At 38.9% G+C, this 17,645-nt stretch overlaps 1 protein-coding gene across 3 annotated transcripts in view; it reads right to left on the bottom strand.

The window, feature by feature from the left end:
* Positions 1-1,991: 1,991 nt before the first annotated feature.
* aralar1 (calcium-binding mitochondrial carrier protein aralar1) overlaps positions 1,992-17,645 on the bottom strand; it is a 661,842-nt gene continuing 646,188 nt past the window's right edge. For 2 of the 3 annotated variants that reach the window (XM_070105218.1, XM_070105219.1), the window contains exons 12-15: positions 16,021-16,191; positions 6,133-6,273; positions 2,616-2,751; positions 1,994-2,318 (exon numbers count right to left, since the gene is read on the bottom strand). In XM_070105218.1, coding sequence (XP_069961319.1) covers positions 2,134-2,318; positions 2,616-2,751; positions 6,133-6,273; positions 16,021-16,191 — 633 coding nt within the window. In that variant the 3' untranslated portion in view covers positions 1,994-2,133. Of the gene's footprint in view, positions 2,319-2,615; positions 2,752-6,132; positions 6,274-16,020; positions 16,192-17,645 lie in introns of all 3 variants that reach the window. The other variant, XM_070105220.1, reaches the window with a different exon arrangement.

Raw genomic sequence — 17,645 nt, 5'->3', positions numbered from 1 at the left:
TTTCGCTTAGGGCCAGGACATCCAACTTCTTTTCATTCATAACATCAGCAATCATCTGTTTCTTGTCATCCGCACTACATCCACGCACATTTAAGCAACCCAGTTTTATAAAGTTTTTCTTCTTCTCTTTTTTAGTAATTGTATACAGGAGAAGGGGTTACTAGCCCATTGCTCCCGGCATTTTAGTCGCCTCATACGACACGCATGGCTTACGGAGGAAAGATTCTTTTCCACTTCCCCATGGACAATAGAAGAAATAAAAAAGAACAAGAGCTATTTAGAAAAAAGAGAAAAACCTAGATGTATGTATATATATATATGCATGTGCGTGTCTGTGAAGTGTGACCAAAGTGTAAGTAGGAGTAGCAAGATATCCCTGTTATCTTAGCGTGTTTATGAGACAGAAAAAGAAACCAGCAATCCTACCATCATGCAAAACAGTTACAGGTTTTTGTTTCACAGTCATCTGGCAGGACGGTAGTACTTCCCTGGGTGGTTGCTGTCTACCAACCTGAATCCCTTCACAAAATATTACCCTGCTCACACTCCAACAGCTCGTTAGGCTCCAAAAACCATTCATCTCCATTACTCCTACCTAATATGCTCACACATGCCTGCTGTATGTCCAAGTCCCTTCCATGCAAAACTTCTTTTAATCCCCCTCCGTCCTTTTCTACAGATTTACACACCCTTCAAAGTCATCCTATTTTGCTCCAGCCTCTTTAAATATCCAAACCACCTCAATAACCCCTCCTCAGCCCCCTGAATAATACTTTTAGTAACTTCACACTTCCTCCTAATTTGTACACTATGAATTCTCTGCATAATATATACACCACACATTGCCCTTAGACATGACATCTTCACTGCCTCCAGCCTCCTCTTTGCTGTAGCATTTACAACTCATACTTCACACTGATATAAGAGTGTTAGTACCACTATACTATATTCTCATACATTCCCTTCTTTGCCTCCATGGATAATATTCTTTGTCTTCACAGATACCTCAATGCACCACCCACTCTTTTCCCTTCATCAATTCTATGGTTTACCCCACCATGTCAAATAACAACACTTAATTCAAGGAAGGAAAGGGTAACTCCCATTTCTTGGATGGAGAGCTCATCATTGGCATTAAGTCATCCTGTTTGAAGGACTTTATTTAATAACAGATAAAGGAATCACACTGAATCTAAGTGTGTCTATACACAGATCTCTCAATGACTTATTTCCTTTGGAAACTTAACCGGCTCAAAAGGTTGTCTTAATCTACAATAATTCATTAATGAAAATAAGAATAACTGATAAGAATAATTTTTTTTTCTTTCTTTTTTGGGTCACCCTGCCTCGGTGGGAGACGGCCGACTTGTTGAGAGAGAAAAAAAAAAAAACTGTGTTAAGGGCCTGAGTTAAGTGAGTAGATATAAGTGAACTTTATGGCTTGAAGTAAGGCTGGAGTTAGGGTAAGGTAACTTCTGTCATAAGTGTGAAAGTAACATGTATGAAGAGACCTGAATCCTAGAGGTGGGAAGTACAGTGCCTGTGCTCTGAAGGAGGGGTGGAGATGTCTTGTATTTTTTTTTAACTGTGGTGTCAGCACACCTCTGGCAAGACAACGATGGATTGAGTGAGAATGAAAGTGTTTCTTTCTTTTTCGGGTCACCCTTCCTCAGTGGGAAACAGATGATATGTTAATAAAAAAATAATAATAATTTAAGGAAGCTGGTTAGTTTGACTAGAGCCGTGGAGGTGGGAAGTACAGTGAATGCACTCTGGAGGATGGACATGTTGCAGTTCAAAGGGTCAAATGAGCCACAATATCAGCACACTGTTGACAAAATGGCTACTGAATGGATAATGCAGAATGTATTTATAGAAGGGAGATAGCTGCTGCATTAAAAAATGTTAAGTTTTCCTTCCATTGCAACCAAAAAAGGTGCTAAATTTTCACAGTGATTTAATGTAATTGTGGTCAAGCATGAAAAATATAGACTCATGTACCCTTTGCTCAAGCAAATCTGTTTGAGACTTGATAAAGCCCACTGTGTGGGCAAAACATAGTCAATAAAGGATCACATTATACTGCATTTGTGTCTATTTCTCCAAGAAAAATGACCATGACAAAATCCGTAATTACTTCATAAACATATTTATACCTGGAGCTCCTTTCCAGAAAGCCTTAGTGCCTTCCTCCCTCCATATTTTCCTGGCAGCATCAATGACTCCGCTATATGTAGTTTGTCCTGCGCGAGCAGCCACTTGCAACCGAGTTTTAATAACATCGGCGGGAGTGGTTAACGATGCAGCTGGCACGCCACCTGCAAGTGCAACAAAAAACTTAATGCTGTGCTCAATAAAAAGATTCAAAACTAGAAATGGATTTAGCAAAATGAGTTATACCTCAGGTTATATGATGTGCAATTACTGCTCCCTACAACAATGAATATACTAAAGTAAAAACAGGGTTATACCAGGGTGTAAAACTGGTATCAAACCTGATTTCCACCCATTCCTCAGAGGCTATGATCCTTAAGTTTATCATTTCCCATGATTAAAATAATAACAAGGTTAGTGAGCAAAAATTTCATTTAAATATCTAAGAGAGTTGTACATACCAATAGCACCAGCAATAAGAAGAGTCAAAGGACTGTTATAACCATTTTCATCAGCTAGAGCTCTTTTTGAGTGTGCATAAACAGGAAAGTATATAGCTGAAAATGGGATATCTCGTAGCAAACAGGCACGCGCACCCTGAAAATATTTTCTAAATTAACATACTGTACAACATGTAATACATTGTTCGTTATTACATGGTGTTAGGTAAAAAGACAGATAAAACTAACATTCTGTGAGTAATTCTACCACTGTTACCAGTTAAGAAATTCCAATTAACTTAGGATCACTGAATCAGTTTAATTAATGCATGCTTATAATTATACTATTTTCACTTTGATACCTATCTTTTTTATATTAATGCATATTTAAATCTGTATTATTTTCATTTAACTATCTTTTTGTATTAAGGGGGGGAAGTGAGGGATTTTTTCAGCGCTCTCAAGAAAAATTCGAAAATTTATGAAAATGAGTTATTCATATAGAAAAATAGCTTAACTCTTTGGCAACACAATGGTACAAGAATCAATGTTCTACAACGTTTCTACAAGAAATTATAGTCATTTATATCAGGTATGGTGGCGGCGATGTAGGTAGCGCGTCTGTTCTCAACCTATGTATTTTTTGGAATTTTTTCCTTGTTTTTTATCGCTTTTTCTTTGCATTATTCTTTCTAATATAATAATTGATTATTTGGCATCATATAAGAGTAGGTGGAGCTTATCAATAGATGTCTAGCCTATCGGGAAGCACCTGGGTACACTCGGCAGTGATCCCTCTCCAGAGAGTGCCAGGTGAAATCATTTCATTATTACGCTTATATCAGCTTATATATTAACTATACGGCTTATTTATCTATCAGAATTGATCTAATATGATATAATAATCACTGTAAATAACAAACAAACATGTTATATACTCTAGACTGAATAAAATAGGCCATAATATAGCGAGAGTCGACCAGCAATATTTCGATATAAAAAAGTTACTCCTCGTCTCCATGTTGTATTGTTTGGTCTGTGAGTGAGAGAAAACGATGTTTTGAAGAGGATAACTGCACTAGAACATCAGTTTACTAAGAAATACACCGAAACAAACGCGATTTTCGCGAAAAAAGAAAATTTTTTTTTTGACGGTAGGCCTACCGGCGTTCTAGGCCTATGTCTCGGAAGTAACTTATTCACTTATTTCGCGGACCTGAACCATTATTAATGATTGTATTGAAATGATTTTCACAGACAATATAAAACAAAGTGTGTTTTAATTTTTAATGTTGGATTTTTTGGAATATCTCAAATATTTTTGATTTTGTGGGGGGTAAAAGGCAGATATTTTGGTGAATGCCAAATATTCTGTCAAATGTATTTTTTTTTACCATGATAATAAGATATATTAGATGAAATGGCAACGTAAAAGATTCGTGCTAGTTGTATTCTAACAGTTGGGAATGTCGGAAGTGCCACTCGTAGTGCCAATTTGTCAGGGGATGCTGCCATATATCAAAATTATGTTAATATTTTTTTTCTATGTTGTTTGTTGGCCAATCATACTGAAACTTTGTCACATTAAACTATATATGCACCTCTAAAAGTACACCAAAAATAAAATAAATCGGTTGAAAACAAAAAAAAAAAAAAATATAATCCCTCTCCCTCCTTAATGCATATTTAAAATTGTACTACTGTTCACTCTCTTTTCGTACATTTAAAAACACTCCTACTCAATAACCTATATCTGGTTTTTAAGTTGTCTGTAAGCACTAGGATTACTTATCTTTTATTTTATTAACATATCGGCCGTTTCCCCAAGGCAGGGACCCCAAAAAAGAAGAAACACTTTAATCATTGACTCTATCATGGTCTTGCCAGAGGTGTGCTGACACTACATATCTCCATCCCTCCTTCAGAGTACAGGCACTGTACTACCACCTACAGGACTCAAGTCCTGCTAACTGCGTGCTAGTGGCTTTTTGTGCTTAACAATAGTATTTTATTACATGTAAACCACACTTTGTATACCACACAAAAGAAATAAAAATGTATTGTATTGTATATTCTCAGTCTGTCATTCTGTAGGATGACTAAATATTTATCAAGTGAGAGCCATTATATCAATATTACATTGAAATTTTAAATAACAACAAATTTATTTTTTTTTCCACACACTGGCTATCTCCCACCGAGGCCGGTCGACCTGAAAAGAAAAATGCAAGTTTTTCTTTTTAAATTTAGTTATTTATACAAGAGAAGAGGTTACCAGTTCCTTGCTCCTGGCATTTTATTCACCTCTTATGACATGCATGATTTATGGAGGAAGAATTCTTTTCCATTTCCTCATGTAGATTCAATTATGACCATGAATTAATATAAATGGTAATTTTTTCATTAGGCTTTTAACTGTTGCTTCTAAGATCATTACTGCTTCTCTTTAGTTATAACCTTTGATTTTCCTTATATAATAAGATCTGTTAACCCTTTCTCCTGTATGAATTACTAAATATAAAAAGAAAAACTTTTGTTTTTTCTTTTTAGGTCACCCTGCCTTGGTGGGAGATGGCTGGTATATTGAAAGAAAATTAGATCTGTCAAACAGTATAAAAAACAAAAGCAAATGAAAGATGTCAGTAAATTACTGCACAAAACAGTGGTCCCTTGTTTCTTACATAATTTATTAGTCACAATATATTCAAATTGTGTAAAACGAAAGCCTGAAATTGTTTTACATGATGGTAGGATTGCTGGTGTCCTTTTTTCTGTCTCATAAACATGCAAGATTACAGGTACGTCTTGCTACTTCTACTTACACTTAGGTCACACTACACATACATGTCTTCTTCTTCTTTCAACACACCGGCCGTATCCCACCAACGTAGGGTGGCCCAAAAGGAAAAACAAAAGTTTTTCCTTTCAGATCTTTCTTTCAACATACCAGCCATATCCCACCGAGATAGGGTGGCCCAAAAGAAAAAACTAAAGTTTCTCCTTTTATATTTAGTAATATATACAGGAGAAGGGGTTACTAGCCCCTTGCTCCCGGCATTTTAGTCGCCTCTTACGACACGCATGGCTTACAGAGGAAGAATTCTGTTCCACTTCCCCATGGAGATAAGAGGAAAAAAACAAGAACAAGAATTAGAAAGAAAATAGAAGAAAACCCAGAGGGGTGTGTATATATATGCTTGTACATGTAACACATACATGTACAAGCATATATATACATACACCCCTCTGGGTTTTCTTCTATTTTATTTCTAGCTCTTGTTCTTGTTTATTTCCACTTATCTCCATGGGGAAGTGGAACAGAATTCTTCCTCCGTAAGCCATGCGTGTTGTAAGAGGCAACTAAAATGCAAGGAGCAAGGGGCTAGTAACCGATTCTCCTGTATAAATGACTAAATTTAAAAAGAGAAACTTTCGTTTTTCTTTTTGGGCCACCCTGCCTCGGTGGGATATGGCCGGTTTGTTGAAAAAAAAAATATTCAAATTCTCATTTCAAATAGAAAACATCTTCCTGACTCACCTTATACAGACCAAGAAATCCTAATTCCTTCACAACAGTCAGAGCTGATGGCTTCCTGGCAGTTGCAATCTCACCTGCAACTTGCAAGCGAATTTTGACAATCTCGAGGGGATTTGTGAAGACCACTTGGGAACCACCAGCCTATAACGAAAACATTGTACATTACTTACATTTCTCAATAAATAACAAAAAAAGGCACAATACCGTGACTGGAACGATACACACTTTGTAAATGGTCCAAGTCGGACCGAAACGTCGTCGTAAGCTTCTCTCTTCTATGTGCGGGTTATTTGTTTACATTTCTCAGTTTGATAAAAGTTAAAAATTGAGCTCTTTTTATTTTTATTCACTTTCCATCACTATTTCTATAATAATTTTTATTCTTTAACCTTTATATATAAAATTCATCAATCTGTCTGCATCCATTTCTTTGTATTAGTTAAAATGCAGTATACAAATAAATTATACAAATCTAAATGTGTATACTGGAAAAATAACTCACTCAGCCTATGGACGAAGAAATGTGTTACTAGGATACAGTATACTGTAACAAAGAAATGTTACAGAAATACAGTATACTGCAGCACTGAAATGTTACTGAGATATAGTATACTGTAGCATAGAAATCTGTTATTGAGATACAGCATACTGTAGTATAGAAATGTATTATTAGGTATATTGTACAGTACATAAAATGCCGGGAGCAATGGGCTAGTAACCCCTTCTCCTGTAGACACTTATTAAAAAAAGAGAAGAAGAAAAACTTTATAAAACTGGGATGCTTAAATGTGCGTGGATGTAGTGCGGATGACAAGAAACAGATGATTGCTGATGTTATGAATGAAAAGAAGTTGGATGTCCTGGCCCTAAGCGAAACAAAGCTGAAGGGGGTAGGAGAGTTTCAGTGGGGGGAAATAAATGGGATTAAATCTGGAGTATCTGAGAGAGTTAGAGCAAAGGAAGGGGTAGCAGTAATGTTGAAGGATCAGTTATGGAAGGAGAAAAGAGAATATGAATGTGTAAATTCAAGAATTATGTGGATTAAAGTAAAGGTTGGATGCGAAAAGTGGGTCATAATAAGCGTGTATGCACCTGGAGAAGAGAGGAATGTAGAGGAGAGAGAGAGATTTTGAGAGATGTTAAGTGAATGTATAGGAGCCTTTGAACCAAGTGAGAGAGTAATTGTGGTAGGGGACCTGAATGCTAAAGTAGGAGAAACTTTTAGAGAGGGTGTGGTAGGTAAGTTTGGGGTGCCAGGTGTAAATGATAATGGGAGCTCTTTGATTGAACTTTGTATAGAAAGGGGTTTAGTTATAGGTAATACATATTTTAAGAAAAAGAGGATAAATAAGTATACAAGATATGATGTAGGGCAAAATGACAGTAGTTTGTTGGATTATGTATTGGTAGATAAAAGACTGTTGAGTAGACTTCAGGATGTACATGTTTATAGAGGGGCCACAGATACATCAGATCACTTTTTAGTTGTAGCTACACTGAGAGTAAAAGGTAGATGGGATACAAGAAGAATAGAAGCATCAGGGAAGAGAGAGGTGAATGTTTATAAACTAAAAGAGGAGGCAGTTAGGGTAAGAGGTATGGGGTAGGTTTAAAAATGTAGTGTTGGAGTGTTCAGCAGAAGTTTGTGGTTACAGGAAAGTGGGTGCAGGAGGGAAGAGGAGCGATTGGTGGAATGATGATGTAAAGAGTGTAGTAAGGGAGAAAAAGTTAGCATATGAGAAGTTTTTACAAAGTAGAAGTGATGCAAGGAGGGAAGAGTATATGGAGAAAAAGAGAGAGGTTAAGAGAGTGGTGAAGCAATGTAAAAAGAGAGCAAATGAGAGAGTGGGTGAGATGTTATCAACGAATTTTGTTGAAAATAAGAAAAAGTTTTGGAGTGAGATTAACAAGTTAAGGAAGCCTAGAGAACAAATGGATTTGTCAGTTAAAATAGGAGAGGAGAGTTATTAAATGGAGAGTTAGAAGTATTGGGAAGATGGAGGGAATATTTTGAGGAATTATTAAATGTTGATGAAGATAGGGAAGCTATGATTTCGTGTATAGGGCAAGGAGGAATAACATCTTGTAGGAATGAGGAAGAGCCAGTTATGAGTGTGGGGGAAGTTCGTGAGGCAGTAGGTAAAATGAAAGGGGGTAAAGATAGAAATGTTAAAAGCAGGTGGGGATATAGTTTTGGAGTGGTTGGTGCAATTATTTAATAAATGAATGGAAGAGGGTAGGGTACCTAGGGATTGGCAGAGAGCATGCATAGTTCCTTTGTATAAAGGCAAAGGGGACAAAAGAGAGTGCAAAAAATTATAGGGGGATAAGTTTGTTGAGTATAGGTAGTAGGTTGGTAGACAGCAACCGCCCAGGGAGGTACTACCGTCCTGCCAAGTGAGTGTAAAACGGAAGCCTGTAATTGTTTTACATGATGGTAGGATTGCTGGTGTCCATTTTTCTGTCTCATAAACATGCAAGATTTCAGGTATGTCTTGCTACTTTTACTTACACTTAGGTCACACTACACATACATGTACAAGCACATATATACACACCCCTCTGGGTTTTCTAATATTTTCTTACTAGTTCTTGTTCTTGTTGTTTATTTTCTCTTACCTCCATGGGGAAGTGGAACAGAATTCTTCCTCCGTAAGCCATGCGTGTTGTAGGAGGCAACTAAAATGCAGGGAGCAAGGAGCTAGTAACCTCTTCTCCTGTATATATTATTAAATGTAAAAGGAGAAACTTTCGTTTTTCCTTTTGGGCCACCCTGCCTCGGTGGGATACGGCTGGTGTGTTGAAAGAAAGAAAGAAGTTTGTTGAGTATACCTGGTAAAGTGTATGGTAGAGTTATTACTGAAAGAATTAAGAATAAGATGGAGAATATATATAGTCATATAGTCGGACTTGAGTCCTGGAAATGGGAAGTACAATGCCTGCACTTTAAAGGAGGGGTTTGGGATATTGGCAGTTTGGAGGGATATGTTGTGTATCTTTATATGTATATGCTTCTAAGCTGTTGTATTCTGAGCACCTCTGCAAAAGCAGTGATAATGTGTGAGTGTGGTGAAAGTGTTGAATGATGATGAAAGTATTTTCTTTTTGGGGATTTTCTTTCTTTTTTGGGTCACCCTGCCTCGGTGGGAGACGGCCGACTTGTTGAAAAAAAAAAAATGGAGAATAGGATAGCAGATGAACAAGGAGGCTTTAGGAAAGGTAGGGGGTGTGTGGACCAGGTGTTTACAGTGAAACACATAAGTGAACAGTATTTAGATAAGGCTAAAGAGGTCTTTGTGGCATTTATGGATTTGGAAAAAGCGTATGACAGGGTGGATAGGGGGGCAATGTGGCAGATGTTGCAGGTTTATGGTGTAGGAGGTAGGTTACTGAAAGCAGTGAAGAGTTTTTACGAGGATAGTGAGGCTCAAGTTAGAGTATGTAGGAAAGAGGGAAATTTTTTCCCAGTAAAAGTAGGCCTTAGACAAGGATGTGTGATGTCACCGTGGTTGTTTAATATATTTATAGATGGGGTAGTAAGAGAAGTAAATGAGAGGGTCTTGGCAAGAGGAGTGGAGTTAAAAGATAAAGAATCACACATAAAGTGGGAGTTGTCACAGTTGCTCTTTGCTGATGGCACTGTGCTCTTGGGAGATTCTGAAGAGAAGTTGCAGAGATTGGTGGTTGAATTTGGTAGGGTATGCAAAAGAAGAAAATTAAAAGTGAATACAGGAAAGAGTAAGGTTATGAGGATAACAAAAAGATTAGGTGATGAAAGATTGGATATCAGATTGGAGGGAGAGAGTATGGAGGAGGTGAATTTTATTTTTATTATCACACCGGCCGATTCCCACCAAGGCAGGGTGGCCCGAAAAAGAAAAACTTTCACCATCATTCACTCCATCACTGTCTTGCCAGAAGGGTGCTTTACACTACAGTTTTTAAACTGCAACATTAACACCCCTCCTTCAGAGTGCAGGCACTGTACTTCCCATCTCCAGGACTCAAGTCCGGCCTGCCGGTTTCCCTGAATCCCTTCATAAATGTTACTTTGCTCACACTCCAACAGCACGTCAAGTATTAAAAACCATTTGTCTCCATTCACTCCTATCAAACACGCTCACGCATGCCTGCTGGAAGTCCAAGCCCCTCGCACACAAAACCTCCTTTACCCCCTCCCTCCAACCCTTCCTAGGCCGACCCCTACCCCGCCTTCCTTCCACTACAGACTGATACACTCTTGAAGTCATTCTGTTTCGCTCCATTCTCTCTACATGTCCGAACCACCTCAACAACCCTTCCTCAGCCCTCTGGACAACAGTTTTGGTAATCCCGCACCTCCTCCTAACTTCCAAACTACGAATTCTCTGCATTATATTCACACCACACATTGCCCTCAGACATGACATCTCCACTGCCTCCAGCCTTCTCCTCGCTGCAACATTCATCACCCACGCTTCACACCCATATAAGAGCGTTGGTAAAACTATACTCTCATACATTCCCCTCTTTGCCTCCAAGGACAAAGTTCTTTGTCTCCATAGACTCCTAAGTGCACCACTCACTCTTTTTCCCTCATCAATTCTATGATTCACCTCATCTTTCATAGACCCATCCGCTGACACGTCCACTCCCAAATATCTGAATACGTTCACCTCCTCCATACTCTCTCCCTCCAATCTGATATTCAATCTTTCATCACCTAATCTTTTTGTTATCCTCATAACCTTACTCTTTCCTGTATTCACCTTTAATTTTCTTCTTTTGCACACCCTACCAAATTCATCCACCAATCTCTGCAACTTCTCTTCAGAATCTCCCAAGAGCACAGTGTCATCAGCAAAGAGCAGCTGTGACAACTCCCACTTTGTGTGTGATTCTTTATCTTTTAACTCCACGCCTCTTGCCAAGACCCTCGCATTTACTTCTCTTACAACCCCATCTATAAATATATTAAACAACCACGGTGACATCACACATCCTTGTCTAAGGCCTACTTTTACTGGGAAAAAATTTCCCTCTTTCCTACATACTCTAACTTGAGCCTCACTTATTATTTTTTTTTTATTATCACACCGGCCGATTCCCACCAAGGCAGGGTGGCCCGAAAAAGAAAAACTTTCACCATCATTCACTCCATCACTGTCTTGCCAGAAGGGTGCTTTACACTACAGTTTTTAAACTGCAACATTAACACCCCTCCTTCAGAGTGCAGGCACTGTACTTCCCTATCCTCGTAAAAACTCTTCACTGCTTTCAGTAACCTACCTCCTACACCATACACTTGCAACATCTGCCACATTGCCCCCCTATCCACCCTGTCATACGCCTTTTCCAAATCCATAAATGCCACAAAGACCTCTTTAGCCTTATCTAAATACTGTTCACTTATATGTTTCACTGTAAACACCTGGTCCACACACCCCCTACCTTTCCTAAAGCCTCCTTGTTCATCTGCTATCCTCTTCTCCGTCTTACTCTTAATTCTTTCAATTAGAACTCTACCATACACTTTACCAGGTACACTCAACAGACTTATCCCCCTATAATTTTTGCACTCCCTTTTATCCCCTTTGCCTTTATACAAAGGAACTATGCATGCTCTCTGCCAATCCCTAGGTACCTTACCCTCTTCCACACATTTATTAAATAATTGCACCAACCACTCCAAAACTATATCCCCACCTGCTTTTAACATTTCTATCTTTATCCCATCAATCCCGGCTGCCTTACCCCCTTTCATTTTACCTACTGCCTCACGAACTTCCCCCACACTCACAACTGGCTCTTCCTCACTCCTACAAGATGTTATTCCTCCTTGCCCTATACACGAAATCACAGCTTCCCTATCTTCATCAACATTTAACAATTCCTCAAAATATTCCTTCCATCTTCCCAATACCTCTAACTCTCCATTTAATAACTCTCCTCTCCTATTTTTAACTGACAAATCCATTTGTTCTCTAGGCTTTCTTAACTTGTTAATCTCACTCCAAAACTTTTTCTTATTTTCAACAAAATTTGTTGATAACATCTCACCCACTCTCTCATTTGCTCTCTTTTTACATTGCTTCACCACTCTCTTAACTTCTCTCTTTTTCTCCATATACTCTTCCCTCCTTGCATCACTTCTACTTTGTAAAAACTTCTCATATGCTAACTTTTTCTCCCTTACTACTCTCTTTACATCATCATTCCACCAATCGCTCCTCTTCCCTCCTGCACCCACTTTCCTGTAACCACAAACTTCTGCTGAACACTCTAACACTACATTTTTAAACCTACCCCATACCTCTTCGACCCCATTGCCTATGCTCTCATTAGCCCATCTATCCTCCAATAGCTGTTTATATCTTACCCTAACTGCCTCCCCTTTTAGTTTATAAACCTTCACCTCTCTCTTCCCTGATGCTTCTATTCTCCTTGTATCCCATCTACCTTTTACTCTCAGTGTAGCTACAACTAGAAAGTGATCTGATATATCTGTGGCCCCTCTATAAACATGTACATCCTGAAGTCTACTCAACAGTCTTTTATCTACCAATACATAATCCAACAAACTACTGTCATTTCGCCCTACATCATATCGTGTAAACTTATTTATCCTCTTTTTCTTAAAATATGTATTACCTATAACTAAACCCCTTTCTATACAAAGTTCAATCAAAGGGCTCCCATTATCATTTACACCTGGCACCCCAAACTTACCTACCACACCCTCTCTAAAAGTTTCTCCTACTTTAGCATTCAAGTCCCCTACCACAATTACTCTCTCACTTGGTTCAAAGGCTCCTATACATTCACTTAACATCTCCCAAAATCTCTCTCTCTCCTCTGCATTCCTCTCTTCTCCAGGTGCATACACGCTTATTATGACCCACTTCTCGCATCCAACCTTTACTTTAATCCACATAATTCTTGAATTTACACATTCATATTCTCTTTTCTCCTTCCATAACTGATCATTTAACATTACTGCTACCCCTTCCTTTGCTCTAACTCTCTCAGATACTCCAGATTTAATCCCATTTATTTCCCCCCACTGAAACTCTCCTACCCCCTTCAGCTTTGTTTCGCTTAGGGCCAGGACATCCAACTTCTTTTCATTCATAACATCAGCAATCATCTGTTTCTTGTCATCCGCACTACATCCACGCACATTTAAGCAACCCAGTTTTATAAAGTTTTTCTTCTTCTCTTTTTTAGTAATTGTATACAGGAGAAGGGGTTACTAGCCCATTGCTCCCGGCATTTTAGTCGCCTCATACGACACGCATGGCTTACGGAGGAAAGATTCTTTTCCACTTCCCCATGGACAATAGAAGAAATAAAAAAGAACAAGAGCTATTTAGAAAAAGGAGAAAAACCTAGATGTATGTATATATATATATGCATGTGCGTGTCTGTGAAGTGTGACCAAAGTGTAAGTAGGAGTAGCAAGATATCCCTGTTATCTTAGCGTGTTTATGAGACAGAAAAAGAAACCAGCAATCCTACCATCATATTCAGATATTTGGGAGTGGACGTGTCAGCGGATGGGTCTATGAAAGATGAAGTGAATCATAGAATTGATGAGGGAAAAAGGGTGAGTGGTGCACTTAGGAGTCTGTGGAGACAAAGAACTTTGTCCTTGGAGGCAAAGAGGGGAATGTATGAGAGTATAGTTTTACCAATGCTCTTATATGGGTGTGAAGCATGGGTGATGAATGTTGCAGCGAGGAGAAGGCTGGAGGCAGTGAAGATGTCATGTCTGAGGGCAATGTGTGGTGTGAATATATGCAGAGAATTCGTAGTTTGGAAGTTAGAAGGAGGTGCGGGATTACCAAAACTGTTGTCCAGAGGGCTGAGGAAGGGTTGTTGAGGCGGTTCGGACATGTAGAGAGAATGGAGCAAAACAGAATGACTTCAAGAGTGTATCAGTCTGTAGTGGAAGGAAGGCGGGGTAGGGGTCGGCCTAGGAAAGGTTGGAGGGTGGGGGTAAAGGAGGTTTTGTGTGCAAGGGGCTTGGACTTCCAGCAGGCATGCGTGAGCGTGTTTGATAGGAGTGAATGGAGACAAATGGTTTTTAATACTTGACGTGCTGTTGGAGTGTGAGCAAAGTAACATTTATGAAGGGGTTCAGGGAAACCGGCAGGCCGGACTTGAGTCATGGAGATGGGAAGTACAGTGCCTGCACTCTGAAGGAGGGGTGTTAATGTTGCAGTTTAAAAACTGTAGTGTAAAGCACCCTTCTGGCAAGACAGTGATGGAGTGAATGATGGTGAAAGTTTTTCTTTTCCGGGCCACCTTGCCTTGGTGGGAATAGGCCAGTGTGATAATAAAAAAAAATAAAATTATTTTATATCACCATGGAAGATAAATTTTAAAAAATGAATGAGACATTAAGGAACATGGAGACTGTACAAAGATAAATTACTTCTCCATCATGTCAGATTTTTTGAAGTCTTATGATCAATATTTTGGTACTTTGTACTTAAGAATGAATTACCATATTATACGTGTTCCTAACAACCACAGATATTATATATATTGTTTTTAATACACTGGCCATCTCCCACCAAGATGGGGTGACCTGAAAAATAAGAAACCACAGAAATGATGACGGCAGAAAGGTGAGTGGTGCATTGAGGTATCTGTGGAGACAAAAAATATTATCCATGGAGGCAAAGAAGGCAATGTACAAAAGTATAGTGGTATCAACACTCTTATATGGGTGTGAAGCTTGGGTTGTAAATGCTGCAGCAAGGAGGTGGCTGGAGGTAGTGGAGATGTCCTGTCTAAGGGTAATGTGTGGTGTAAATATCATGCAGAGAATTCAGAGTGTGGAAATTAGGAGGAGGTGTGGAGTTACTAAAAGTATTAGTCAAGAGGGCTGAAGAGGGGTTGTTGAGGTGGTTTGGTCATTTAGAGAGAATGGAGCAAAGTAGAAAGACTTAAAGAGCGTATAAATCTGTAGGGAAAGGAAGACAGGGTAGAGGTCATCCTCGAAAACATTGGAGAGAGGGGGTAAAGGAGGTTTTGTGGGCGAGGGGCTTGGACTTCCAGCAAGCATGTGTGAGCGTGTTAGATAGGAGTGAATGGAGACGAATGGTTTTTGGGACCTGACGAACTGTTGGAGTGTGAGCAGGGTAATATTTTGTGAAGGGATTCAGGGAAACCAGTTAGCCAGACTTGAGTCCTGGAAATGGGAAGTACAATGCTTGCACTGTAAAGGAGGGGATTGAGATATTGGCAGTTTGGAGGGACTTCTAAACTGTCATGTTAGAGTGCCTCTGCAAAGACAGTGATTATGTTTGAGTGCTGGTGAAAGTGTTGAATGATGATGAAAGTTTTTTCTTTCTTTTTGGGTCACCTTGCCTCAGTGGGAAACAGTTGAAGAGTCAAAAAAAAAAAAAAATCATATTGGATTTGCAATATTTTCAACTTACGCTGGGTTTGTCAGAATGTAACCCCATCATAAGTCGAGGAGCACCTCTACAGTAGATAATCGATTATCCAGCAATCAGTTATTAGGTGTATGAGATTATCCAGCAGTCTGCTAAATCAAAAACCTAAACAAATAATACAAAAAAAGTGGTAAACAGAGGCACCATTAAAAAATTACATGATTATTCAGTATAATCAAAACTTTAGTGCACTCTTGGCCCCAACATGACTGGATAATCCATAATCTACCATTTCTGCATTTTCTTGATAAGAACCACATTTATACCATTCAAACGCAATACTATGTGGGGTGTGACAAAATATATGTGGGGAAAAGAGAGAGATCTCTGGATATTAGGATCCTGGAGCAGAAGAACACCTGCAACTGTGATGACTGCAAAAATACATGTCCAGTGAGGGTTATTACTGAGCAATGATAAGAAAGTACATTAAATAACTTACACAAGAACCAGCTAAAATTTCACCCCACAATGGAATGTTGCCTTTCTTGTCAGTAAGTTTATCACGAACCAGGTCGTTAACCGTGAGTTTAATGGCCTTCTCAGGAGCGACGCCAATCAACTGTGGCACCAAGCCACGGTACAAGCCCAAAAAACCTTCGTGACGGATTACCTATAAAAATAAATCCATTAGTAATTTGTTATTAGGACAAAATTCTAGTCTCATTAGACAATATACTAATTACATATATGCAAAATATCCACTATGAAAAAAAAAACAGTGAATTTCTGAGAGCTTTCATGATTTCTCACATCATCGAGGAACTGATAATGTGAGATAATGCGAGAAGTCATGAAAGCGCTTGGAATTCACAATTTTTTCCACAGTAGATATTTTGCATATTGTGATATCATCTGTTTACTCTGATCTTATTGCATACTAACTCTATATGCAGGTTGTCATCTGAAAAACACACTTGTTAATACTGTATAAACTGCAATATTTTTTAACAATTCACAACAAACCCACAATTTACCTAGACCTATGTTTTTTGCTATAAATAAATCAGTATTTGAAAATAATGCACTTGGATATAAAGGCTATATGACCACAGGATGGGTGGGGATATTAGCAATCTGGAGGAACATCTGAACTGTAGTATCTATGCACTTTTGGCAAGACAGTGATAGAGTGAAAGATGATGAAAGTGTTTAATTTTCGGGCCACCCTGTCTCGGAGGAAGATGGCCAGTGTGACAATAAAAAAAGGACGACAGGATCGAGCAAAAGACAAATAAGGGGAGAAAGCTTTTATATTCAAGGTGTTTTGATGTGTGAAAAGTTTTATCAATACAATACTTGTTGAAGCTTTACACCAAACAAAACATTACCACTATAAAAGTTTACTCAGCCTATGTTTTGTTACTCAATCTAATATTTCATCTCGTGGAACATTACCAGACTCTTCCAATCATCGTTTGGAAGTGACTGGTGATCCAGGAAGGTCTGTGAATGGACCTTCCTAGATTTCTTAACTCTATTTCTGCAACATTGCAAGCTCCTGATGTGCTGATTGCAACACAAAAGGCCTAGACATAACATTCAACTCCCCCTGTGGTTGCTTTGCACAGGTAATGTATATTACAATGACTTTACTCCATCAACACTGATAATTAAAAATTTTGAATATTTTTTTTTTATTATTATCACACTGGCCGATTCCCACCAGGGCAGGGTGGCCCGAAAAAGAAAAACTTTCACCATCATTCACTCCATCACTGTCTTGCCAGAAGGGTGCTTTACACTACAGTTTTTAAACTGCAACATTAACACCCCTCCTTCAGAGTGCAGGCACTGTACTTCCCATCTCCAGGACTCAAGTCCGGCATGCCGGTTTCCCTGAACCCCTTCATAAATGTTACTTTGCTCACACTCCAACAGCACGTCAAGTATTAAAAACCATTTGTCTCCATTCACTCCTATCAAACACGCTCACGCATGCGTGCTGGAAGTCCAAGCCCCTCGCACACAAAACCTCCTTTACCCCCTCCCTCCAACCTTTCCTAGGCCGACCCCTACCCCGCCTTCCTTCCACTACAGACTGATACACTCTTGAAGTCACTCTGT

This window comes from Cherax quadricarinatus, chromosome 97, assembly GCF_038502225.1.
Source record: "Cherax quadricarinatus isolate ZL_2023a chromosome 97, ASM3850222v1, whole genome shotgun sequence".
Taxonomy (NCBI): domain Eukaryota; kingdom Metazoa; phylum Arthropoda; class Malacostraca; order Decapoda; family Parastacidae; genus Cherax; species Cherax quadricarinatus.
Note: the sequence above shows the minus strand (reverse complement) of the source record. Positions and strands in the feature narration are given on the sequence as shown.